General features: G+C 33.6%; 1 protein-coding gene across 1 annotated transcript in view; it reads left to right on the top strand.

Annotated features, from left to right (window-relative positions):
• SEMA3C (semaphorin 3C) overlaps positions 1 to 27,540 on the top strand; it is a 186,775-nt gene that overhangs the window by 64,973 nt on the left and 94,262 nt on the right. The window contains exons 3-4 of the mRNA XM_044677375.1: positions 24,549 to 24,709; positions 25,711 to 25,773. Coding sequence (XP_044533310.1) covers positions 24,549 to 24,709; positions 25,711 to 25,773 — 224 coding nt within the window. The remainder of the gene's footprint in view (positions 1 to 24,548; positions 24,710 to 25,710; positions 25,774 to 27,540) is intronic.

Raw genomic sequence — 27,540 nt, 5'->3', positions numbered from 1 at the left:
AAATTGATGACATGACAAATGAGGGAAATTATATAATTATCTAAAATTCAATAAAATCAGAAATAATATTTATCATAGAAGCAGTTCATCAAAGGGATAGAGTGCTGGGTTTAGAGTTATGAAAATAGGAGTTGTTATGAGTAGCAAAGGGGCTCAGGAGATGCTAGTGATGGATGTTCAACAAGGGAGAGAGACCCAACCACAGCTAGATGTGAGTATAGTTTTGTTCCCACACCAGCTGAGTTAAGCCTCCTTTAAGAGCTCAAGATTCTTTGCTAAATCACCAGGCCTTAGAAACCAATCCAGCCAGGCAATTGGTGGGGGTTTCCAGGAAGTAGAATGTGAGTTCCTGAAAAGTTAGGTTGAAATGAAAGATCTCACTTGCTTGGAAATTACTATAGCCAGCTAGAGATGTTATCCAGATCTGACTGTTTGAAACCAGTTACTGTTACTAAGGTAAGTAGATTGATTTCAAAGATTATTTAGGCTCTAGGATCAAACAGGGTTTATTTGTAATCAAACTGAAGGCAGGTAAGAGGGAGAAGGAAAGGTGGGTGAAGGGTACCCTAAATGATTTTGGCTAAATATTTAAAACTAAAATAATACTGTAGCACAAGTTGTTCCCTAAAGTACAGAGTATGGGAATACCTTGAGGGACATTTCCCAACTCTGTTGCTGTTTGTAGCTGAGCCCAGAGGCTGTCAGGCCCCTGGGTCAGATGCTGTTGTTTTCTTGAAAGTAGCTGTTCATTCTTGCTTTTTTTAAAGGTTGTTGGCTATGCCAATAAGGTATTGATTTGCCTAGCAATGAAGATTGTCCCTACCTGCCTGCCTAATCCAAATCTTCCAAACCACCCAGGGGCCCAGTTTGCCACCTCCTCCTCCCTAATCCTTAAGATGAGAGAAAGAAATCCCCAGGGGTTTGTGGACCCCAATTTATAACCCTGACCTTAATTGTCACTCTGACACACACCCTAGGGTGCTTTGCCAGGTTCTGTGTTCCAAAGTAGCAAACTGCTAACTTGCACCTACAGAAATTGGCTGCCCATTTCTGCATCTCACAGAGTACAGATTCTGTCATTGGCAAATCACTTAAGGCTCAGTTTACTCACTTGAAAATAGAGATAATAACTATAGAAATTGTAAAAATTACCTAAGGTTTTCAAAAGTCTCAAATGAGGTGTAGCATATGTGATTCATTTTGGAAGACTTATAGTGTTCTATAAATGTGAGTTATTATTCCCATGGATCAGTGGAATGGATCAGTGGCTAGATACTGAGCTTAGAGTCAAGAAAACCTGAGTTCAAATCTAGCCTTAAACTCTATCTGTGTTACCTTATGCAAGTCACTTAATCTAATTGATCTTAATCTAGTGGAGAAGGAAATAGCAAATTACTCCAGTACCTTTGACAAGAAAATCCTATGTACAATATGGTTCACAAGGTTGCAAAGAGTTGCACATGAATGAATGACTGAAAACCAACAAATTATTGATATATTTTGAAAAATCAAATGTATTTTATTGCATTTGATTAACATAACAACAATATGCAGTATATCATTTTAACTAATATTCTCTACAGTTTTATAGATGAAGCAACCAAGGTTTTAGTGATAATGGGATTTACTTTGGTCAGACAGATTTTTATGGGAAGAGAAAAGATATGAACCCTTAATGTACATTCAAATTTTTAAAATTCTGATTTTCTCACAGGATTGGAATGAACATTTCTGTAGAAAGTATTGAAAGCTATCTTCAAATATTTTGAAAATCTTTCACTGAAAAAGAAATTGGATGGGTTATATAAAATTTTAGGGGGCAGAATATAGGACTGATGAATGAAAGTTACAAGATGTCAGATTTCATCTATAATAAGAACTTTCTAACAAATGGAGCTGTCTAAAAGTGTAATAGACTTTTTTTCTAAGAGATTCTACCATTGGTGACTCAAACATAGGTCAAATTACCAGTGGCCAGAGAATTTTTTGTAAATGGAGATTTCTCCTTCTAGAAAGTACTAAGCAATATGACTTCTGAAGTAATTAGACATTTAGGATTCTATTTTCTATTTTATATAATGTTAGACTAAAATGGCCAAATATTTAAGGCATGTTTCATCTGTTTTACCTTGTTGTGTAGGAAAAACTGCTAATTTTCCAACTAGTGTGACTTTGGGGTTCATTATACTGTATAATTTATTAGTCACCCCAAATTTCATAGTGATTGGGATGCTTATACTTAATGGTGTATGGTTTCACTACCACTACATTTGATTTAAATTAATAAATAAAAGCATATTTGCATTCCTGACTCTAAAAAAATGTTCAAAGTATGCTCAAGTAAGCTAACATCGTTTCTCAACAAAGAAAGTACTGACCAGTCCTTAAACCTGAAAGAATTTTTTAATGCTCCACAACACCTGTCTTCATAGTATTTGTTGAATAAGCAAACAATGATGGCTTTGTCTTTAGTGTTCAAGCAGTTTGCTAAAACATGCATGCCAGTCCTACAACTGCTACCCCCCCCCCCATAAGAGTAATGAGCTGTAAGGTCTTGACCTCTCTACAACCCTGAGACCTCACACGACTGTCTTGAGTTCCCACCCCTTAAATTGATAATTACCTTTCAAATGAGGTCTGGTATAATCAAATAAATGGCATACCTCCTTTATTACATTGCTGTTGAGGGAAAAACCTAGCAACCTTTATTATAGAAAACCATAATACAGTAGGGTGTTTTTCTTTTTTATCGTGAACAATTATATTTCAGTGGCCACAAGTAGACCTCTGCTGTATGCAAGCCCATAGTAAAGGGATATTGATGTTCCAGATATAGAGGAGATGATTGATTTGTTTGTGGAAAGTGATAATAGTATTTTAAAATATCACAGATCTTCTAGCAAATAATGTTGAAGTGTTCTACCTATAGCCAGTCTTCTTAAAAAATTAAATGTATATTCCAAACCATTGTTCTCCAGAACATGGACAGAATGGCCTTTGTTAGGGGAAAACCAAGCATTCGTTAATTATTGCTATTGCAAAATGTGTTATCAGCAGAGGAGGGATGAGGCAGGGCTGTGATTTTATTGATTTAGGAGACTTCCAGGGAGTGACTTATTCAACCCATGCTGATCGATAACTATTCTGCAAGTAAGAGTCTTAGAGAGTTTTCTGGAGGTTTGGAAAGCTGATGCTCTCTCTTAAGTGATTTTAACAGATACATAGCCAGCAGGTTTCAGAAATGAAACTTGAACTGAAATGCTTCTGACTGGAGACCCAGTTCTAAATCCATGATGCTATGCTGACTCATGATCATATTTTTTTCCCTGAAAAGACAAAGTCATCAAATATGTTACATTGTATATGTTTTAGATACCTATTGACATACCCCAATTAATAAAAACATTTAAATTAGAATCATTATTAGAATCAATATTTCATAAATATTCTTGGATAAAATATGACATTTCTATAATTAAATAACTATTTTGTATCCCCTTTAATAATGTATTTGAATAGGTAGGGCTTCTTAAAAATTTGTATTTTTAAAAATTCATCTAATTAATTAATTAATTAAGAATATTTTTCCATGGTTACATGATTTATGTTCTTTCCCTCACTTCTTCACTTCCCCCCTCCTGGAGCTAATGAGCAATTCCACTGGGTTTTACATGTATCATTGTTCAAAACCCTTTTCCAAAATATTTATAATTTTTAAAAAATACAATATTTTCACTTAATGTCTTATAATCAGAAATGGAATTACTTTGAGGTTATCTTTTTCAGTTTAAAAAAACAATACAGGCAACTATTATTTCCAGAAAAAAAAATTAAAGAAAAGGGTGGAAAAAACACTTATTTTGACATCTAAAGCCTTTTTTTTTGTTTGTTTTGAGTCAAAACAATGCCCATCAGGGCATGCAGCTGTATAACTATGGCTCTTTGGCCTTGGAATTGCCCCTGTCTAGAAGAGCAGGCCTGTTAGTCAGTCATGTAATTTCTGCATCCATAAGAAGGGTAAAACAGGCAACAACATCAGTGACTATAATGATATTAAAGATCGACAAAGATTGACAATTATTAATGTGAAATTGTATCCTAATAGCTAATAGAGAAGTCCTGGGCTGCACTGAGTGGCATAGTGTTTTGGACCATGGAGGTGATTGCGCCACCATCAACTGCCCTAGTTAGAACAAATCTGGAGGACTGTGGCAGTTACTGGTGCTACATTTAAGAAAAGGCATCCATAAACCAGAATATGTCCAGAAATTGGCTCCTGGGGAAGCAAAAGGCCCTGGGATAATGAAATGAGTGAAACAAAATAGGAAATTTAATATGCAGAAGAAAAGGCTTTGGGAGAGGGCTGTTAAGCAGTGATTCTATGCAAATGGCAGAAGATCTGGGACTAGAAAAAGGAACAGATTTATTCTATTTATATAGGTCAAAATTAGGAACAACTGGAGAAAGTGGCAGAGAGGTGGACTTGGGCTTGATGACATGATATGATTTTGGCTCTTGTTGGGGCAGTGGGGAGGAAGGTGGATGGCACAGTGTCTGAAGTGCTAGGTCTAGAATCTGGAAGACTTTTTTCTGAGTTCAAATGAAACCTCACATGCTTAATACCTGGGTGACCCTGGGCAAGTCACTTAACTTTGCTTCCGTTTCTTCATCTGCCAAATGAACTGAAGTAGAAAATGGCAAACAGTGCCAGTATCTTTGTTTGTTAAGAAACCCCCAAATTGGGTCAGGAAGAGTCAGACATAACCAAAACAGCCCAACAACATGAATAGCTCAATAATTAAATTCCAAAGTGGAATGGGCTACATCCTTAGACATGTCTTTGTTTCTTCAAGCAAAGCTCTGGTTCATTTTTGAGTGGCTTTTTCTTCAGGTAGAACCTGATTTTTGTTGATGTGGCTTCAATATTCAAGACACCAATTCTCATTTCCATTGTTAAAAAATGTCATTAAAGCAAAAGGTAATTAAAATATAGACAATATAAATTAAGAGCTTCTTTGGGTTGCAGATTCTTCATGTAAAAATCAAGGACAGGACTATGATATTTTCAGGCAACCACAAATTCCAAAATTCTATGATGCTATGAAATAAAGCAATGGAAAGAAATCTGTTCATTGTTATTGCTTACTTGCCTCAGTCTTGTCCAACTCTTTGTGACCCATTTTTGGGGTTTAATTAGTCAGTGATAATGGAATGGCTTGCCGTTGTTTTCTTCAGCTAATTTTACAAATGAAGAACTGAAGTAAAGAAGTTAAAAGACTTGCCCAGGTTCATAACTTTAATTAGTATCTGAGACCAAATTTGAACTCAGGTCTTGACTCCAGGACAGTGCTCTGTCCACTGTGACTCACTGCTGATTTATTTATCCTAACAGTCAAAAAAAAAATAGCATAAAGATGGTTAATGGTAAATCTGCATAGTTTATTTGGGGACATAACTTTAGATTGAATTTGTTAAGAAAATTACAATTTTCTTAACCTAAGGGCATGGACAAAGACCAGATTTGGAGTCCTTCAGACTTAAAAGATGTTCCATGATGGTAGGAGAAACTACATCCTATTCTGCTGACCCAACATGTTTCTGTATACAGAATACAAAATTGAAGTAGAGTACGATAACCTGGATTATAGAGGTTTTTAGTATTTTTCCTATACTATAACTAAGTAGACTTCTTTTTGTTGTTAGGTGTTACTGTATATTACTTTGTTCTAACTCAGACCCTAAGGCACCAAACGGTCTGAATCAGGCCTGGACTAAAGCATACACACTAAGTAAAAATAGCTTAGAAAATGTATCAGGTACCAAACTTGGCCACAAAGGGGAGATTTGAGAAGGCACTTCTCTCCCCTCCTCTTTGCCAAAGCAGGGGACCATGGGTGCAGATTACTATAGATAATGTTAGACATGTACATTTCACTCATTAATTTTTACAAAACTTGTTCTTTTAATTTCCTTTTTACCCTTTGTTGTAAAGTATGTCTTTCTGATCATCAGAAAGAGGAGGAAAGCTTTAGAATATGATAGCAATATATATGTTCTTTAAGAAAGAATCAACTAGAGTAACTCCCATTAGCACTTCGAATAAACTGGCCAGTGAGTGAAGAATTTCTGCTTTGGAAAGGGTCAGACTTTTTAAAAATATTTTATTCTGAGTTTTAGTGAAACTGATCCAAACATATATCTCATATAGTTTTCAGGGAGATAGATATCTCTTGGGCATTAAAATAAAAAAGATCAAGACCTGACCCAGTGTATGAACTTTGCTATTAGATAAAATCCAATGCATTGTTGAGGTTATCTTTGGCATCTTAAGAAGAATATCTTAAATTAATAGGATTGAAGGAAAAAACATTTCTTAACAATAAACTTTTGCCATCTCTTTTGCTCTTTAGTTCTAGTTTCAGTCAACTTAATATACATTTACCAAATGTTTTCTTCTAATGGAAAAAATGGTTTTCTAACTTGTCTCAGTTTATTCAACTATGAATCAAAATACATATGATTTATTTTTATACCTGGGAAATATGGCATTCTTTTATTGGATATAAAATCAAACATGAATTAAGCAAGCAAATGAATGAATCAAAATCAAGAAGTTATAATCAATCAACAAAAAATTATTTACTGCTTACCTTATGTCAGGCACTGTGTTTCCTTTACCTAGTAAGGAAAAAAAAGCAGTTTTGAAATATTTATATCCACAAAAGGAAAACATTTGTTTTATGATTCTAATTTATATCAAGTATCGTGAATTGAAATTCCCAGTTTGAAAACTTTTAAAAATTCAGTTTCATTAACATTATAACTTTCATTATTTGAGGTATTCATTATGTGTTTGAGAAGCTAAAGTTGGAGAATGCCAGTCAGGAAGTCTTGAGTTCAAGTCCTGAACTGACCCAGATAGTCCATGGGCAAGTCATTTAATCTCTGTACTACCAATCACCTTTGGTGACTAAACATTCCAGAGTAATATTGTGCTTTTTTTTAGAAGCAGTGTGATATGATTTTTGCATATTACAGTAGAAAGAGCATTGATCTTTAAGTCAAAGAACCTGGGTTCTAATTCTGTTTTGGCTGTCTTATTGCTTATGTAACTTTAAGATAGTTACTGAACCTCATTGGGCCTCATTTTCCTTGTTTGTAAAATGGAGATAATAAAAGCATTGCGCTCATTGGTTTTTGTGAGAATAAGATTATGAGTAAATGTGCTTTGAAAACTTTAAGTTTTCCCATAAATGCTACCTGTTATTATTGGAGAGGTTTTCTAGACTAGGAGTTACCCTTCACCAATGAATTCATAGATCCTATCTGAAAAAACAAACAAACATTTATTTTAGTAGGCAAGAGTCTATATTTTAAACACATAATGTGTTACATTTCAAATAAAAATAAAGAACATTTTAATGTTAAATATTACTGATCTATTCATCATAACTCATATAATGAAGTTATTTGTTCCCAATGACAGTTGGTGGGGACTTTCAAAATGGAGTTTTATGATATGTCTGACATTTTCCTTCCCAATCCTTTTATCCAGTTAAATACAGTTTGGTCTCATATCATCATTTTATAACTCTATCAACTTACTAATGTGTCATTTTTATTGTAGTGAAGTTCTATCATGGGGCAATTATTTTTTCCAGATTGTATGTAGATATAATTTTATAATTATTTTCTGATGTGTTTTGACCCATGTTCTCCTGCTCTTCCCTCTCTAACAAGGCAGTTGATATGATGTAGGCTTTACATAGGCTATCATAATAGCTATTTCCATATTCATCATGTTGTGAAAGAAAACACATTTCACTTACACTAGAGAAAAAAATTCAATGGAAAAATAAAGTGAAGAGTGGTATGCTTTAATCTGCTTTCAGATTCCATTAGTTCCTCCTATGGCAATGTATAGTTTTTTTTCCATCATGAGTCTCTTGGAGTTGTCTTGGATTTTTGCACTATTGATAATAGTTAAACCATTCATTATACTGGTTCTGTTAACTTTGTTTTCCTTCTTAGAAATCTTTTTAAATATTTTTGTGATTGACTTTTTTGTAATGTCTTATGGCACAATAGTATTCAGTTACAACCACATTTCACAACTTGTTCAGCCATTCCCCAATTGATAGACATCTCTTCATTTTCCTGTTCTTTTCCACCACAAAAAGAGCAACTTTAAATATTTTTCATACAAGTAGGAACCTTCTCCCTATCTTGGGATACAGACCTAATAATCATATAGATCGATAAAAGGGTATATTCAGAGGTATTATGGTTCTTTGGAAATTGTTCCAAATAGTGTTTTTCAGAATAGATATACCAGTTTTTAATTCCACCAATAGTGTATTAGTGTCCCAATTTTCCCACATCCTCTAACACTTATCATTTTCATTTTGGTCATATTAACCAATCCCATAGGTCTGAGGTAGTTTCTGAGTTATTTTATTTTCATTTCTTTAAATAATAATTATTTGGAGCATTTTTCATATGACTAATGATAGTTTAAATTTCTACATCTGAGAACTGCCCATGTACATCCTTTTACCATTTGTCAATTAGAGATACAAGAGCCTTTTCTTGATTGTTTGTCCTCCAACTATGAGTATTCCCTCCTCATTGCCTATCATTTACTTTGTACATAATTTGTATTTAGTTTTATGTGTCCCTGTTTCATTTGATTCTCACAGTCACTCTTGGGGACTGGTATTATTGTCCTACTTTACAGTTGTCAAGACTGAATTTAACAGAGCTTCTGTGACTTACCAGGTTATCCAACTAGTAAGTTTCTGAAGCCAGATTTGAAGTTGCATCTAACACTAGTTCTATCCATCTAATTGCCTATCAACTGACAATGATTATAAAGTGTTTACTACAGTTCCTGGCATATAATGGGCACTATATAAATGTTAGTTATTTTCATTCTGTTGTCATTGTTTCCATGAATAAAACATAAGCTTCTTTAGTAAAGGGATGGTTTGTTTTTTATCTTTGTATCCCTAGAAACTAGCACAGTGCCTCAAATATATTAGATGCCTTCAGATGGTTGATCAACCCAGCAATAAATAGTGGAAAAACAGAGACTGATGATAAATTAGTGGAAAGGACTGGATTAACTCTATGCCCTTCTCCTTTAAGGAATTTTTTGAGTTTATATAACATAATTTAGCTTATTTAAAATAATTTCACCAGTGATCATCTTAAACATGCAGCTTGTATTGTGATAATTATTTAAATGTATGTGTATATAATTGATTTTTATCAGCTAAATTGAAATGTTATTACATAGCAAATTTGATTTTCAGCATTGAGGTTTTAGAGAAAAGGAATTCATTACATTTTCTCCAAAAGGATTTAATAAAGAAATCATCTTTTCTTTTAAAAAATTATTTGTGAGAAACAAGTGAGTAGCAGCTCCTATACATACACAAATAGCTAAAAATGTCATTCAATCCAGTGACATCAATAAGTCAAGGATTAATCTGCTACATAAAAAGTAATAAGGGCTGCATTTGTGTGTGTGTTTTGCCTGGAGTCTGGGATTGCTCTCAGAGAACAGGGGAATCGGTATGAGGAAGGGGTTCTGTAGCCTCTAACCCAAAGACCCAAAGTCTTGTTTTGTTACTGCTATGATGATGATATGTATTTGTGGCTTCATTAACATCAACAGTAACTTTGTATAAAGGTATTCATATACTTTCAGAAAGGACAAAAAGAAGTTAAAGTGAGAGAATTTCTCAGAGGAACCATAACCACCAACACTTTTCTTCTCAGGTCACTGATTATTAATTATTTTGAGTATTTTTTAGAGTTTTTAGAGTGTCCTGCTAATAAACACAACCTTGTGTTAGTTTTGTGATCTTCAAACCCAAGTCAGTAATATTTATATATATATACATTCATACATACACACACACACATATATATATATACATATATATATATATATACATATAGCTATATATACACTCTTGAGTGCTTTTGCCAGTAATAAAGATGTATTGTACTGAAATAATTACACTTTCCCATCTGATATCCCATGATCTCAGTTACTCATTGGTAAAGTAAAGCTGTTAAATTAGTACCAGCCTTTTAATTTCTAAATCTGTGATTCTATGATGAAACACATAAAGGTTGGAAAGTAGTATCGTATGGTGAATAGACTATTGGACACTGAGTCAGGAAGGTGGACACTCAGACCCTTTCTCTAACATAATATTTGATCCTCTGAAAAATCATTCATTCTTTTATCCCTTACTAGGTCTCTAGGATTTTTCTTCTGAAGCATGGAGGGTTTGCAATCCACTTATAGAGTGTGTGCCCATAATGGGAGTTCTCTAAGGTGATGGATTGCTAATCTTTAAAGGTGACATATGTCTGTTATCTTTAATGGAATCCTGAATGTAGGAAAATGTACTAAAAAAAGTTTCCAGGTTTTTATCCATGCTTCCTACTGGTAAGATTCTAATGAAAATTCTTCATCAAATATCAAAACATTAAGGACTTTGATAATAACTGATCTATGTAGTTGAAAAGCTAGGTAATATGGTTTAAATTCATAGAATGATCATCTACTCAACAAAGTGCCAATGTTTCTTCATTTATTTTCTTTATTTTTAAAGGTACTGTAATTCTTTTCTCATGGTTAAAATTCTACCCAAAAGTAAAAGTGTTAGGAAAAAATAATGACTGGATAAATTTCTTCTGACATTTTTAATTCATATCAGTAGCAACTATAGCAGGCTATAGAATTGTCCATTCATGGTGAAAGAAAACAGAAGTACTTAATGCTAATTTGAGAAGTTTAGATGTAAAGTGATTTTTATTTTATATGGCATTTTAAAACTGGATTAAAGAGAGTAGAAACTCTTCAATTAATCAAAGTTTTTGTATCACAATAAAATGTGTCTGGAGGATGGAAGAAAACTTTTGAAGTGTGTTTTATAAATATTATTATCAGTTGTCTCTTGCAGGAATAAGTTGTATTATGCAAGTGTTGTGGTCAGTTTCAGTAGTCTTTGATAATATTTCAAATGACCGTGAAAATGGCCAAAAATGGGAACAATATGAATTATAAAATGTATAGGTTATACGAGTGAGAGTAAATCAAAGGAAACAGAAACAGAATGCTTTTGTTTGGTGATATTGTTTCTGCTAGTTCTCTTCTTACCTGCCTGACCTCTTGTTTTTGCCTTCCTCATGAACTCTTAGTCTCAGAAAATCTAGTGGACCTTTTGAATTGCAATAATTCCCACTTACCTCTCAGATGAAATAGACACTCTTCATTTTGGCAGTTAAAGCTCTTCCTAGCTGACCTCAGTATACTTTTTCAAATTATTTTTACCATCACTTATTCCATTGTCCAGTCAACTTGATCATTACTTTCCTTCTTATAGAACACTCCATCTCTCATTTCTTTCCATGGTACTGGACATCTCCCATGCCTGAAATAATAGACTGAAAGAGTTCTGCATATTTCTACTAAATGGCTTAGGTAAAATTTATTACTGAAACTTGTATTATTCCCCTCCACTGTATTATTCTCCCAACTAAATATGTTGGGCCTATAGTTTTACTTTAGTAAAATTGATTTCTCTTTTTGAAATTTTATCAGCTTCTGTTTATCCATCCATCTATTATGAAAATTTCTCCTCCATGTACTTTGAAAAAGATATAGTGATCTCTTTATAGAGAAAAGCATGATATACTAGATAACATTCTTAACTGCTATTTAGTTCCTTCTAAAGACTTTTATAGTTTCTCAAGATAAAAACAAAGCAACAAAGCCCAGTGCAATCCTTTACCTTCATATTCATCTGATAAAGAGTGCAAGATTTTGTAAATATGTAAATATACTCCATGGAGGGCATACTCTGTTTTTTTTTCCTCTGACACCTTATCTATATGCAATGTGTATCCATGCATGTGTGCACATGTTTGTGTGTAATTCTGAAATGATGAATTGAGGGAGGAGTAATATTTTGGAAAGAATAAGAAATAGGATTGCTTCCCAGTTAGTGGTAATTGTCTATTTTTATCTTTAGCAAAATCAATATTTCCAGAAAGGTAGTGCTATAATATTACTCTAAATGAAGAAAGTACAAATAAATGAAGAATTTGACTAGGCATTTTTATACTGACCATTTCATATCATAATGGGGGAATGACTAAAATTCACTTAAGCAAAAAGAATATGATATGAAAATGTCAAAATCATATCAATATATATATTCTATTTAATATATGCATACATTATCTTGAATTTATCACTCTTCCCTCATCCCAAACATCTAGCATATCACCAAATCTTATTTACATTTTTTAAAAATTTTGAGGATTTTCATTTTTTCTAGATTACATATAAATACAATTACTTAATATTCATTTTCTGGTATTTCACAGTATATGTTCTCTCTTTCCCTCCTTTTTCCCCTCCCTAAGAAGGAAAGCAATATGACATAGATTGTATGTTTGTTATCATACAATACATATTTCTATGTTCACCATATTGTGAAAGAAGACATATATTGTTTAAACTATAGAAAAATTAAAGGAGGCTATAAAGTGAAGAATATTTGTTTCAATTTGCATTCAGACACCATTTGTGCTCTCTGTGGTGGGGGATATTTTTTATGAGTCTTTTTGAATTGTCCTGGATCCTTTCCTTGTTGATCCTGAAGCCATTCACAGTTGATCATCATACATTATTATTACGATGTACAATGCTCTCCTGATTTTGCTCACTTCGCTTTTCATCACTTCATATAAGTCTTTCCAGATTTTTTTGTTTATTGTTTTTTTTTTGTTTTTTTGGTGATCATCTTCTTTGTCATTTCTCATGACACAGTAGTATTCCATGACAATCATATGCCACAACTTGTTCAACCATTCCCTAAATGATGGATGTCCCTTCAGTTTCCAGTTCTTTGATACCACAGAGTTGCTATAAATAATTTTGTACTGGTAGGTTGTTTTTCTCTATTTTTAATCTCTTTGAGATACAGACCTATTAGTAGTGTTGCTGGGTCAAAAGGTATGCATAGTTTTATTGCCTTTTGGGCACCATTCCAGATTGTTATCCAGAATAATTCTATCAGTTCACACTTCCAACAACAGTTAATTAGTCTTCTGATTTTTCCACATCTCCTCCAGCATTTGTCATTTTCCTTTCTTGTCATTTTGGCCAGGTTGATTAGTGTGAAATGGCACCTCAGAGTTGTTTTAATGTGCATTTCTCTAAAAATTGTGATTTGGAACATGTTTTCATATGGCTAAAGAGAGTTTTAATTTCTTCACCTGGGAACTGACTTTATATTCTTTGACCATTGTCAATTGGGAAATGTTTTATATTCTTATAGATCTGACTCAATTCTCTATATATTTGAGGATCTAAATCATTGTCAAAAAAATTTGCTATTGAGATTTTACCCAGTTTGTTGTTTGCTTTTTAATCTTGGTTGCATTGCTTTTGTTTGTGCAGAAACATTTTAATTTAAAGTGGTCAAATTTATTCGCTTCTACATCTCAAAATGTTCTCCATGTCTTGTTTTGATCTGAAGTCTTTCCTATTCTGTACATCAACAGGTAAACTATTTTGTGTTCCCCTAATTTGTTCATGGTATCACTATTTCTTTTTTTAAAAACCCTTACCTTCCATTTTAGAATCAATACTGTTTAATGGTTTTAAGGTAGGAGTGGTAAAGGCTAGTCAGTGGGGGTTGTGACTTACCCAGTGTCACATAGCTAGGAAGTATCTGAGGCCATATTTGAACCCAGGACCTCCCATCTCTAGGTCTGGCTCTCTATCCACTGAGTCACCCAGCTGCCCTAATCATCCTTTATTTCTAAATTATCCATCCATTTTGACTTTATCTTTTTATATGACGTAAGGAATTTGTCCAAGCCTAGTTTCTATCTTACTGTTTTCTACTTTCCCCAGGATTTTTTGTCAAATTGTGAAGTCTTCTTCCAGAAGTTTGGATATTAAGCTTTTTCAAACACTAGGTTAATATGGTCATTTATAATTGTTTCTTGAGTACATAGTTGATTCCATTCATCCTCCTCTTCTTAGCCAGTTCCAGATTGTTTTGATGGTTGCCACTTTATAATATAGTTGATATCTAATATAGCGAAGCCACATTCCTTCCTTCTTTTTAAAAATTTGATCCCTTGGTATTCTAGGTCTTTTGTTTATGAAGTTTGTTATTATTTCTTCTAGTTCTATGAAATAACTTTTTTTTTAGATTTTTTTTTTAAACCCTTGTACTTCGGTGTATTGTCTCATAGGTGGAAAATTGGTAAGGGTGGGCAATGGGGGTCAAGTGACCTGCCCAGGGTCACACAGCTGGGAAGTGGCTGAGGCCGGGTTTGAACCTAGGACCTCCTGTCTCTAGGCCTGACTCTCACTCCACTGAGCTACCCAGCTGCCCCTATGAAATAACTTTTTGGTAGTTTGATTGTTATGACACTGAATAAGTAAGTTGATTTAGGAAGAATTGTCATTTTTATTATATTGGCTTGGCCTAAGCATTTTCAAGTGCTTAGATCTGATTTTATTTTTTTGAAAAATGTTTTTAGTAGGGATCTTATAGTTTGTCTTGGTAGGTAGATTATCTGGTATTTTTATTGTCTATATTTATTCTATATGAGATTTCTCTTTTTAACTCTTGCTATTGGGTTTTATTGGTGGCATGTAAAGGTACTGATGATTTTTGTGAGTTTATTTTATATCCTCTAACTAAAGTTGTTAATTGATCTGATTAATTTTTTGATAAATTCCCTAGAATTTTCTAAGCATACTCTCAGATAATCTACAAAGAGGGATAGCTTTATTTCTTCATTGTCTATTCTAATTCCTTCAATATTTCCTTATTCTCATATTGCTATAACTAGCATTTCTTTCCATATCCATTTTTCTCTTTTGAAAAGGTTTGTGTGTACCAGCATATTTCAACCTGATTAATTGAAATCACCTGTATTACCTCCTGAACAATGAAGATCCAGTTCTGGACAGTGAGAGATAAGAGAATAGTTGGAAGAGAACAAAAGGAAGTTATACTTCATTATTTAGTGACATGCATCCACTATTCTTTACACTTCCTGGAACTAGTTCTTTATTTAGTTTCAAAGAGAGTAGCATTCCCAAAACAAGTTAGCTTGAACCAAATAATGATGATTAGATAAATTAAATGTATCTTCCAATAAATGATGTCTATATTTAGTCACCATATACTTTTGATTTTTGAAATAGTTTTGAGCTACTAGACTATAACATCTATCGTGCTTTTTTTTTCCTCAAGTAAAACTGTCTTAGATTATGTATAGGTCGAAAGAGAAGGTTCAATTATTTGGGCTAGGGATTTTAAGATTCCTGATTGTCTGTCAGAAAGTTGTGGGTGGTCTTACGTAATTCTTTAGGGAAAAATTTAGAAAGGCGATTTTTTTGGCAAGATATTGGAATAACTTTGCTTCCCAGCTTAATGGTAATTGGCCATTTTCTACCTACTTCAGTGAAATTAGGCAGTTGAATAAGCAAACTACAACATTACTTCTCAATGAATTTGTACTTCTAAATAAAGCTTTTGGCTGAGAATTTTTATAGCTACTCTTTTGTATATTACTAGGGAGCAATTAAAAACCACTTAACTTAATAGAATGCTGTATTTATCAAACTCAGGATTATAACAGACCATAAAGAAATTAACTGTTTAGTAGACTGTCAAAGAATATTATTTTCATTGTCACAGTAGAATAATGTTTTGTTCAGAAATAGATTATATTTTTGGTTGAATTCAATTTTCTTCATAGGAACATAGATTTAAAGAACAGCAAATCATTGGGATTTTCTTAAGTTTAGTTTAAAACAAACATGAGAAATTCTTACTTCTTTGAGATAAAGGGAGTGGTAAAGGGTCAAAATTCAAATCAAAACAAATAAAAATTCAGTCTTCCAGTTTTAATACCACCATACTTTTATGAGTCTACACACATGCAAACACTCGTGTATGTGTATATATGTAGAGTCCTATGACAGATTACTGGGCATAAGTCAAGAAGGCTCATTTTCTGAATGCAAATGTGGTCTGAGACATTTAGTTGACATTTGACCCTGGGTAACTTACTGAACCCTGTTTGATTCAGTTTCCTTATAATTAGATGAGCTGGAGAAGGAAATGGCAAACCACTCCTGTATCTTTGCCAAACAGGATCACAAATTAAAATAATGGAACCACCATCCCAACAACAACAACAAAAAAACACAACACACTTATTTAAATTTAAAGCATATGTAAGATAATCTTGAAAGAGAAGACAGGAGCAAGTAGGAGGAATGACTGAGGGGAAGGGAACAGGAAAAGCCATGTAGAAAAAAACACTAGAGATAAAACTTGAAGGAAACTAGGAGTGACAAGAATTGGAAATGATGAGGGAAAATATAGCAATGTGAAGGACAATTTTTACAGAGACAAGGAGGAGAGTGATGGAGTTTTTTTAAATAATATCAGGTAAACTAATATATAGTTTATCTAACATCTAATAAACTGATATCCTAGTATAAATAGGAGCTTTAGAGTACAAGGCTATTTTAATATATGAAAAAACTTGAAGAATAAAATGATGCCAAGTTATAAATGGAGAACAGGTTAGGGAGGAGTAGAATAAGTATCTTTCTTCAGTGTGGTTCCAACTGAGATCAGAAAAAAAACATTTTTAAATGTTCCCAGTTAGTATAATTACATGATTTTTTACAACTGTATCCAGTAGTATATGGAAAGAAGAGAAAGAAAGTAGGAGTAATCCAGCCTTGTGGTTTGTCAAGGTATGATAAACAAAAGTTCAAGGGGTGTGAACATAGAAAATAACAGTGTGCAATACTGTAGAAAAATCAACAAGAAAAATGAGAATTTCAAATAAAACAATATCTAATCCATCAATTTAGATATCGTTAGTAATGTAGAGCAATTTTAGATGAACTATTGGAATCATAAGCCAGTAGTAGGAATGAAATTCTCACTGCTATGCAAGAATTTTATTCTTTCCCATTCTTTCTAATGTAAACTTTAAAAAAAAAGTATATTGAAGAAATCAAACTCATATTTTTTTTTACTAAATTCTGTTATACATTTCTAGCTTCTTTCCACCATATTCAATAACTATTCCTTTTCCTCAGAATACTTGTTAATGTTTGACTTTGAACTCTGATGCTGTTTTGGATCATCAATCATTGTACAATTATGTATGGTTTGTAAACTACAAGACTTTGTAAATTAAAAAATTAATTCTATTTAAGTGGAATGACATGATATAGGGGAAAAAATTGAACAGGAATCCTTTTCTCCTCTGGTATTTATCTTTGTATCGATCATTATATTTGTGACACAGAACATATTTTAATTTCTTGATTTTTCATTACTTGCCAGATACTTGATGACTTTCCAGGAACATGATATTCATAACTCAATTAAAATAATTCTTTATGGTTTAAAAGTGTTCTCATTAAATTTTATAAAACCCCTCTAGTTTAAGCATTATGATGGTGAGAGCAATGCCCTCATACCTTACTTCTATACAATTTAGGATTGTTTTTCCTTAAAAGGTATTAAAACCATTCTTTGGATATAATTGACTCAGGAGACTGAGGGCTCAAGCCTTAGACATTACTATTTGATTATCTCAGTATAAAAGTCATGAGAATTAAGTGACTCTCTAGATCCCAGTGCTTGGACTTCCAGTCATCTAGAACAATAAAACTATGAACCTGTTTAATTTGCAGTCATTCTCTATTCTTAAATTCCTTGCCCTTTTGTTTTCTCATTGACTATGCCTTGACAAATTTCTCTGCTAGATTTCTTTTACTCTTTTCCTCCTTTTTCTTCTTCTTTTTTTTTTTACATAAAGGAAGTCATCTAATTTATTTTAGACTTAATATATAAAAATGAGAATAATGGTAGCACCACAGTATCCCATAGGGTTGTTAGAAAGTGTTTATCCTGTAATCCATAAAACACTATCTGAATGGGAACTATTATTATAACTGTTTGAGTGCCAAGTTCTGGTGGTCACTTTAATGTTTTTTCTGCTTCAACATATTTAAATACCTCCCTCTATCAGTACCCCTGACTCCTAAAAAATGAGAGGAGATCTCAAGTTACAGGTACCTTGAATAATCACAGGCACTAGGTATTGTGTAAAATACCTTATGATTCCTTGTCCATGGGCTACTGTTCCTGCTGGCACAGTGCCTAGATGACAGATTCTTGGTCATTGCTATTACTCTTCCTGGAGTCCTCCACCTCCTCTGAAGACCTGATTGATTTAGATTTTCTGAGTTTTCAGTTTGGCACTCTGCTTTCTTGCTCCGTCTTCCCATATTTCTTTCCTTGTTTGTCTTAGGAAATCGGTAGGTGATACTGGCTGCCAGTCAGTCTGCTACAGTCTGTCAGCCCTTGTCCTGATCAGCCTGCTTTTCCTAAAGGAACAAGCTAGCTTTCTTTACTAAGTCAGTGGACTTAATAACTTGAGTGTCTTAGAGAAACAAAAAAAATGTGGATGTCAATAAGTCAGAAGAAGGATGAGGAAAAAAAAGAAGAGAGGAAGAAGTAGAAATAAAAAGAGAAACCATTCTGGAAGAAGATAGTGTCTACTTCAGAAAATATGAAATACCACAAAGAAAATGATGTTGTCAGAAACTTTATTATTAAATCAAACTTTGTCTGAAAAAAATTCCATTTGAAAATTATAGCCCTGCCAATAGGTAGTTCTCCCGGATGTCTAGGATAGAAGCCCATTGATTTTTTTCCACTTCATAATAGAATGGAAAATTGTGCTTTAACAAGATCAGAGACTGCTCCATATTTACCTTCTACCCTGTACTGTGCCTATTGTAGTGCTTTGGTTACAATAAAGGCTCAGTAAATGATAGTTGAATGAATAAGCAGTAAGTTTTGCAAACATTAAAAAATATACTTAAATAGACCTTACAAATTTCCTCCTATTTCTGTGACAGTATATGGTTCTAATAGAAAAAACTTTTCTTGGAATTGCCTTTAAATGGATAAATAAATAAAATACAATACCTCTTATTATCTTTTGCCAATTCTTAAGAGTAGCTGAAAGGTATATAGCAGTTTTGAAGCAGAAAATGTGCCCCTAAAGTTTCGGGATTACAGATACTTTACATAGGTAATAAAGGATTTTATAATTATTGCTCAAAGGTCAAATTTCTGAGTATATGAATCCGATTGGTAATGACTTAGCCAAGACAGCCCACTGACAGATTAAATACACAGAAAGAAAATTATTCTTCAGTGGTTATGGTTATAGAGTTATTTACAGATGGAATACATTAAAAATTATGTTTTGATTGCTATATATTATTATATATTAAATTTTAAAACTATATATTAAGTAGTCTGAGTGATAAGTACTTAACTTGTTGGAGTTCTTCACACTTTGTGCAGACTTGTAACTTCAGCAGGCTTAAAGAGTACAGCCCTTTTCATCATAAAAAAACAGTAAAAAGATTTGTAAAATTGGAAGTTAACTTCAGGTGAGCCAATTGCTTGACTGAGAATTCTCCTTCAGGGAAATTTGGCTTGAGGTAATTATTGTAATTTCCAAGATGGAGACACTACCATAATTTGAATTTCGGAGCAGAAGCATGCCCTAAACCTTTGCTTTTTAAAATATTTTAGTTTCCCAGGAACTTTTCCCAAGTTTCCAGAGCTCTTTTTATTCCTTATGTGACATTTCAGCCAGTGACATTGTAGTGCTATATCATCTTAGCTGAAGCCATAACCAGGATAGAATTAAAGATTTTTCTCCCTGCCCCCTCCCTCAACAGTACCCACTACCTACATCTTCAGTCTCAACAAGATGTCAAAGTCCGATGAAATTCAGCAAAGCTGGCCTCTGTTAGAATTTGGCAAAGTGCATAATAGATTACTTATAGTAATACCAATAGTATTTTGTGTTTTGCTATTCATTTTTTATGGTCAAATCGTTTAGCCTTTATTGACTTCGATTGGTTGATTATTGACTTTCATGCTCAAAGAGGACCAAAATGACATTGCTGTGTCAAGTTCCATGTACAGTGTGTCCAACTGTGCCTGAGGAGAGCATAACAAATTCAAAAGACTCTGCCACAGAGAGGGCACAGATAGTGCATATGAACGTATGGGATGGAGATGTCTCTAAATCTGCACTTCACATGTTTCTTTTGAGCTATCTCAATTCTGCTTTGTTCATAGAGAGCAGCACCTTCTTTGATGCAGGCATGCCATGCTGGACAGCTCTGTGCCCAGGCCTCCCATGTCTCACTATTAATACCAAACTTTTTCAGAGACACTTTTTTTTTTGCATTGCTTCCTCTGACTTCCATTGGAGCACTTGTCTCATGTGTGTTCTTTGTAAAATATTCTTTTAGACAAATATCTTGGCATTTGAACAATGTGACCAGCCCATCAGAGTTGAACTCTCTGCAATAAAGTTTGAGTGCTTAGCAGTTCAGCTGGAGAAAGGACTTCAATGTCCAGTACTTTATGTTATTGTTTTAGTTATTACAACCTTAGATCACATGATGCTATACGTGCCAGAGTAGGAGTGTATTAACCCAAAGAATTCCATTTACCAACTTCTTTAATTTCAATTTTGTGTGAGCCTCTTTTTAATATGTAACATGGACAATACCTACCATATAGGTCCTGCATTATAGGTTAGTAGCAGTAGGCTCAGGTATCTCTTTATCTTCCCATTCAATCAATTAATAATGGAGAATTAAATGCCTACTACACATGAAGCAGTTTAACAGGTGCTGCCTACACAAAGACAAAAAGTGAATAGCCTTTTATGTGGAAGTGTTTGCAATCTTAAAACTTCATGAGAGGGCCAAAGCCCTTTTATAGGAAGACCCAAAGGCCAAGACACCATAGCTGTTGAAGTGTGAACAACTGGGTTGTTGGGTTGAGGAGCAAGTCAGTATTTGGACAGAAGATAAGTTGATGTACTCCCAGGCTCTACTTCTGCTTCCTTAAGTGAATTGACAAGTGAATCTGCAAGATAATCTACAAGTGTTTTGACAAAGAACGTACCACTGAATGTTGGTTGAAATATTTTTTCACCAAAATCATTCTTACTGCCATTTTTGCCTCCCTTCTTTATTAGTGAAATGTCAAAAATGTTTGTTAGGATAATAAGATTTAGAGTTGGAAGGGATGTTAGAGGTCCTGATCTCTTAAAGTAATTTGTCTGGGCTAAGGTTTCTTAACCAGAGGAATGTCAGCTCTTATAAAAAAAATCAAAATTGTATTCAACAAAACTTATTTCCTTTATAAACAAGGGTCAGGTTTTTTATCCATTTAAAAACATTATTCAGAGAAGATGTAAATATATTCCATTCAACTCCCCATGAGACATATGACACATACACATAAAAAGGTTAAGAACCCATGTTCCTAAATTAATTTTAATTGAGATGAACAGTTCTTGTGGGCCAAATAATTTTGAGTGATAGCTTCATAAAAGTGTAGACCCAGGAAGTAGAGACAGAAAACACACAGCAACAATGACAAAAATACTAGGTAATGTATTATGCATAGTTTCACTCTTATGTGGGCTAAGATTTATTGTAGGCATCATTTGTAATGTGAAATGAAGCTTAGCATGTTTTCTTTTTCAGGTCATTTTATGATTCTTGGTTAAAAATATCTGAGGCATCTTAGAAACTAACACATGTGGTCAACAGATATATGGTTATATATATATATATATATATATATATATATATATATATATATATATATATATATGTTTGTGTGTCTTTTAATTTAATCAATCATTTAATCTGTGGATACCTCAGCTTTCTCATCCTCAAAAGGGGGCCAGTACTAGCAACTGTCTCCCAGGGTTGTTGTATAGATAAAAAAATGAGATATTTGCATCTAAATTGCATCTAAATCCTGGAGTCAGGAATATTCTTCCTCAAGTTCAAATCTGACCTCAGACGCTTAATAGCTCTGGAACCCTGGACAAATCACTTAACTTTGCCTTAGTTTCCTTATCTGTAAAATGAGCTGGAGAAGAAAATGACAAACTCTCTAGTATCTTTGCCAAGAAAAGCCCAAATGGGCCATGAAGAGTCAGGCACGACTGAAACTGAACAATGGAAATGTATGTATGCACTTATATAATAGACATATAAACATATAGATATATATGTGTATGGGGGTACAGGTATGGACATGTATATACCCCATATATATACACACATGTGATATATCTATATGTATGTATATATACATATATGTATATGTGTATATATAGTCACCAACACATACACATAGATGTATGAGAGTATATAGCGAGAGAGAAAAAGGGAAGAGAGAGAGAAAAGAAGAAAGAGAGAGTGAGGGAGAGAGAGAAAGCGAAAGAGAGAGAGAGAGAGAGAGAGAGAGAGAGAGAGAGAGAGAGAGAGAGAGAGAGAAACACAAGGTATATACATATAGAAAATTTTCCTGTATTCTCATAGCTGCCACCTGTTTGGTCCCTCATCAGCTCTCACTTAGACTATTACAATGCACATTCTAATTGGTCCCTTTGCCTCAAGTCTCTTGAATCCATATTCTACCTAGCTTTCAAAGAGATTTTTTTGGAAACATAGGTCTGAACATGTTTTACTCAGTAAAGTCGAATGACAAAGTGTAAATTTCCATTTGGTATTTAAATTTCTTTATAAGTATCCCCTTCCTACTTTTCCAGCCTGCTTTTACATTATTTTACCCCACACCATCTATGGTGTATTCATAGTGATAGTTTTGCTTTTCTGTCTAGATACCTTTGTACTATCTGTTCTCTAGCTTCACATCTACCTCTAAGAATTTCTGCCTTCTTGAAGACCTTAACTCAAAGGTCACCTCCTAAAAGAGGCCCTTCTTCTCCTTCTACCTAGTAGTATTTTCCCTTCTTAAATTCTTTGAATTGTTTCTGTGTTTGTCTCATATATTCATATGCATGTATGTATTTCTTTGTATCACTCATTAGGATATAAACTCCTTCAAGGCAGAGATTGACTTTTCTTTACTTTGTTTCCAAACAGTGCTTAGCCCAAAGCTTGACTGGCATATAGTCATATGAAATGGGTGTGCGATTTATTTTTCATATCCAAGTACTCACTATCTGAAATAGTTTGTAGCACTTTACAAGCTACACCATCATTTTCAACTTTTGTTTAGTTCACATCCCAAAGTTCAAGAGAAATCCTGGAAATTCAGCCACCAGAACTTTGAAAGGAGTGTTCCATTGAAATGTAAATCTTGAACAATAGATCATCTTGGGACTTGTGAATCTCAAGAAAGTATTAAGAAAACAAAAGAACTACTGAATTCCTTTGACAAGAGGCTTAAATGTGATCAAGAAACTTTTTGACTGGAGAGAAAAATCATATCAGTTATAATGAATATAGACCAAGTCTTTTTTTTGTCACAGTACATTCATTGTCTTCAAAGGTCAATTACAAAGGTACTTATTCATTGTGAAAGTTGTTAAATGAGCTTGAGCCTCTGCATATGAGATATGGTTTAGCAGTTCACTTGTTGGTTTATTTATAACTATGGCTCTTGGTTCAGGTGCCTTTTTTTGGTTTTAGATACAAAAGATTGAGATGTGATTGGACTTATTTTAGAATAACGTTTAGTGATTAAATGGCCTTCTCTTTCACCCCAGTTTTAACTTGAATGATACATGAGTTTAGTGAGAGCTCTCTATAGTGACCATCACAGTGAAGATGAAAGATCAGGTAAATGCTGAAGTGAGAATGAATTATTCTCTCAAGAATAGATAAGTTCAGTTCAGGTCAAGGAGGCATAGCAGTGGTGATCAGAGGCAATTACCACTCCTTCTGCCTTTGCTCAATCTGTCCATTTATAAGCATGAACCTTTTCTTTGGAGTTGGTTTTTAATTGTTATTTCCTAAAATAAGAGTAGAATGTAGGATTTCACATGCTTGTATGGCTCAAATGATTTTGTTAAAATTAAATCATAAAATGCTAGTGGAGGATGGGGAACTGGTGAATATACTGTCTATTACTCTCACTTGACAGGTAAAGAAACAAGACCAGAAAAGTAAGGCTACTTGCCTAAGATCAAATTTTTACTCAAGCTCCATGCTCTCCTGATTCCCCATCCTTTAAGTGCTCTTTCCTCCATCATCACCCTAAACTATGTGCCCTGTTTCCTGCCTACCTTGTACCTGCTTCTCTAAGAATTCTTTTCAGGTTCATTATTTCATGAACAATAATAAACTGCATTTGTTTAATGCTTGCTCAGTCTTATACATTGAGGCAATAAACAATGACAGCCATTAACATAATAGAAGTGAAAGAAGACTTTTAAAAACAACATAAATGAAAATGAAATGAGAGTTACAGTTCCAAATAGTTGTATCATTAATAGGTAGAAAATGTCAAAAGGCATTCTTAAAAGAAAGACCACGTCAAAAAACAAAAAAAACTTTTAAAAATAATTTCTGCTATTTACTATTTCAGAACTGCGAGAAACCAGGACCTCTGAATATTATAGTCTCTCCCACAATCCATTAGACTACAGGATATTATTAATGGACGAAGATCAGGACCGGATATATGTGGGCAGCAAAGATCATATTCTGTCTTTGAATATCAATAACATAAGCCAAGACCCTCTGAGTGTAAGTTCAAAAATGTTTTCAAAACTTAAAAGTTGCCTCATAATGTGCTATTTTGTTGTTGTGTACAGAGAGAAAAAAGAGAAAGAAATGTGTATTTCATTAAAGTAGCCGGCAAAAGCCCAGTTCCACTGCTCAGCAAAAAAAAAAAATAAATAATAAATAAATTTAAAAAAATAAAAAAATATGGGTTTATTTCATTGGAAGCAAAAGTTAAGAGTTTTTTTCCAGTTTCTCCCATTCCTCTGGAATCCTGTCTACAAGGTTACTTAGGGATGGAAAATAATGCTTTTATATGGTAATTATTAGAAATATGTAGTCAGTGATATGAGTCTATACTCATTGAGTATAGACAGTACAATCATAATGCCTGTCAATATTGAGACAAGAGTATTTTCCCCATTGGTATGTAGGTGCCAATATTATGAAAATCACAGATGATATGCATATTTTTGATACTGTCCTTTTGGTACTGTCTATCTGTCTTTAAGTAATACTGTCAGGAGAGCTTATGAATCCAACCTCTGGCTCCCCCTAAATGTCCATACAAATAGAATTTTATTAGAATTGAATGATGATAAGAAAATCCTTTTGGTAAATGCATTCTTGTCCTGGAAAAATATATAAATGATCAGGAGAGTGAACTTAGACATATCTTCAAAAAAAAAACCCCTATTAACATCAGTTAAAGAAAAATAAGGTCTTTTTCATAAATGGTACTTATATTATGGGACAGCTAGGAAGTGCTGTGGATAAGAGTGCTAGCTTTGGAGTCAGGAGGGCATGAGATTAAATTCAGCCTCAGACTATATGTCCCTGGGTAAGTCATTTAACCCTGTTTGGCTCAGTTTCCTCAAGTGTAAAATTACCTGGAAAGAAAAATGACAAATCCCCTTAAGTATCTTTGCTAAGAAAATTCCAAATGGGGTCATGAAGAGTTGGATACAACTGAACAATAACAACAAAAACAAAAACTGATATAATCTTTTATTTTTCCTACATAGATTTTCTGGCCAGCATCTGCAAACAAAGTTGAAGAGTGCAAAATGGCTGGCAAAGATCCCACAGTGAGTTTTTTTTTTTCCTCTCCAGCGTTATTGTTATTAAACTTTTGGGTTTTGTGTCAGAGTAGCTTGAGTCCAACCAGAAGTGAAAAAAAGGGTTTTAGTATTTTAAATGTTTTTTTGAACTTAAACCTAGAAATTCTGAGTGCTTAGAATTTGTAGATCTTCTGTCTGTAAAAAAAAACTTTGCCTTATTTTACTTTTGTTATTGTGTTTGGATGTTTTTACTGATAGTTTTGAGTAATTATCCTTGTTCTTAATATAGCTAAGAGATTACTCTGCCTGTAGCAGCTTCCAGGGACTTTATCAACTTTTCTTAGGGAAAATTTTTTTTTCATAAAGACAGTTTTCAGTCTGAAACATTCCAGGAACATAAAACATCAAGATATAAAGACCTTTTATTAGTGTCTTATTCTTAATTTAAGGACTGATACCATTTAAATGAATATGCTTTCTCTCACTAGGTGGTCAATGTATAATACTTGTAAATGTGTTGCAGGTTTATGTTGGATTGTACCCAGCAGTACTTGATCCTAAAATTGTTAGTCATAAGAAGTATATGACACCACTATTTTCTTTGTCATTGCCAGTATAAGAGGTCAGATGAGTTGTGGAAGCCCATTTAGAAAGTTGGGTGGCCCATAATGTTCAAATTCAGGGAATATTGTTTTATTATACAGATGAGCCTTTAAGTCACTTATTGTGATCCACAACATATCGTCTACGTGATGAACAGTACCTGCACTCAGCGGAGTCTGAACTCAGTATTACCAAATACACTAACAAGTAGAATCATCTGGGGGGTCAGGTTTTAGATGTCAAAAAATAAGAAAAAAATGTTCCAAACATAGAAACAGCATTCAGAAAGGACTTGATCTCAGTTTGACAAGTTTTGTCCATATACTCAGTTTTACCCTGATGGATGTTTTGTACAGTTTAAGGAAATTAACCTTGATTTAAAGAGTTTTACAGGACTGTTTTGAAGATATATCATTATTTCCCTGAAATGGATCACCACTGTTTTGAAAAAAGGGTAGGAAAGCAAAGTAATTCAAAAAATGACAAGGAAATGCTTCAATGTCTATGAATTTACAAGAGATATTAAACAATTTTTATTTCATCCTTACACAATGAATAGCCCCAGCCATTCATTGTCTAAGAAGGGGTCAGAGAAGAAGGGATCTTGGTTTTGAGCATGAGTAGAACTGAAGCCAGTGAGGATCCAATTACATCATTCTCTGGGTCACACCCTGTAGCTAAATTATTCTACCTAGGAGGAGAGAAACAAAGTTAAATCTGATTAAGAGGGTCCTTCTCTTGGAAGCTTCCTTGTGGAGAGGGGGAACACGGGCTACATGGGTTTAGAAAAGGGGTGTTTCTTCTTCTTAGAAGAGTTCATTGAGGTATAACAAGATGTGAATGAGGTTCAGATTTTTGGGGGGGCATATGAAAGTATTTATATAATTCTCTCTATATATATATCTATATAATTAAAATTATCCTATAATAATATGGTATATATATATATGTACATATATATGTATATTCCTCAATTCTTTTCACAATATAATTGAGTTTTACTGAACCCTTTGCTTCAAAAATACTTTGTGGTTCAGTGATGTCTTTAGGCTATAAATTAGTAATTGATTTTTCTTTGTTCAGAAACTTTTAGTTAATACAATTACAAAAAATAAACCAGAGAATTTGATGATGACATAGTCCTCCTTGTGGATTCTAGTTCTGGAAATTCCCACTGATTTTCTCCATTCT

This window comes from Gracilinanus agilis, chromosome 5 (assembly GCF_016433145.1).
Source record: "Gracilinanus agilis isolate LMUSP501 chromosome 5, AgileGrace, whole genome shotgun sequence".
NCBI lineage: Eukaryota > Metazoa > Chordata > Mammalia > Didelphimorphia > Didelphidae > Gracilinanus > Gracilinanus agilis.
Note: the sequence above shows the minus strand (reverse complement) of the source record. Positions and strands in the feature narration are given on the sequence as shown.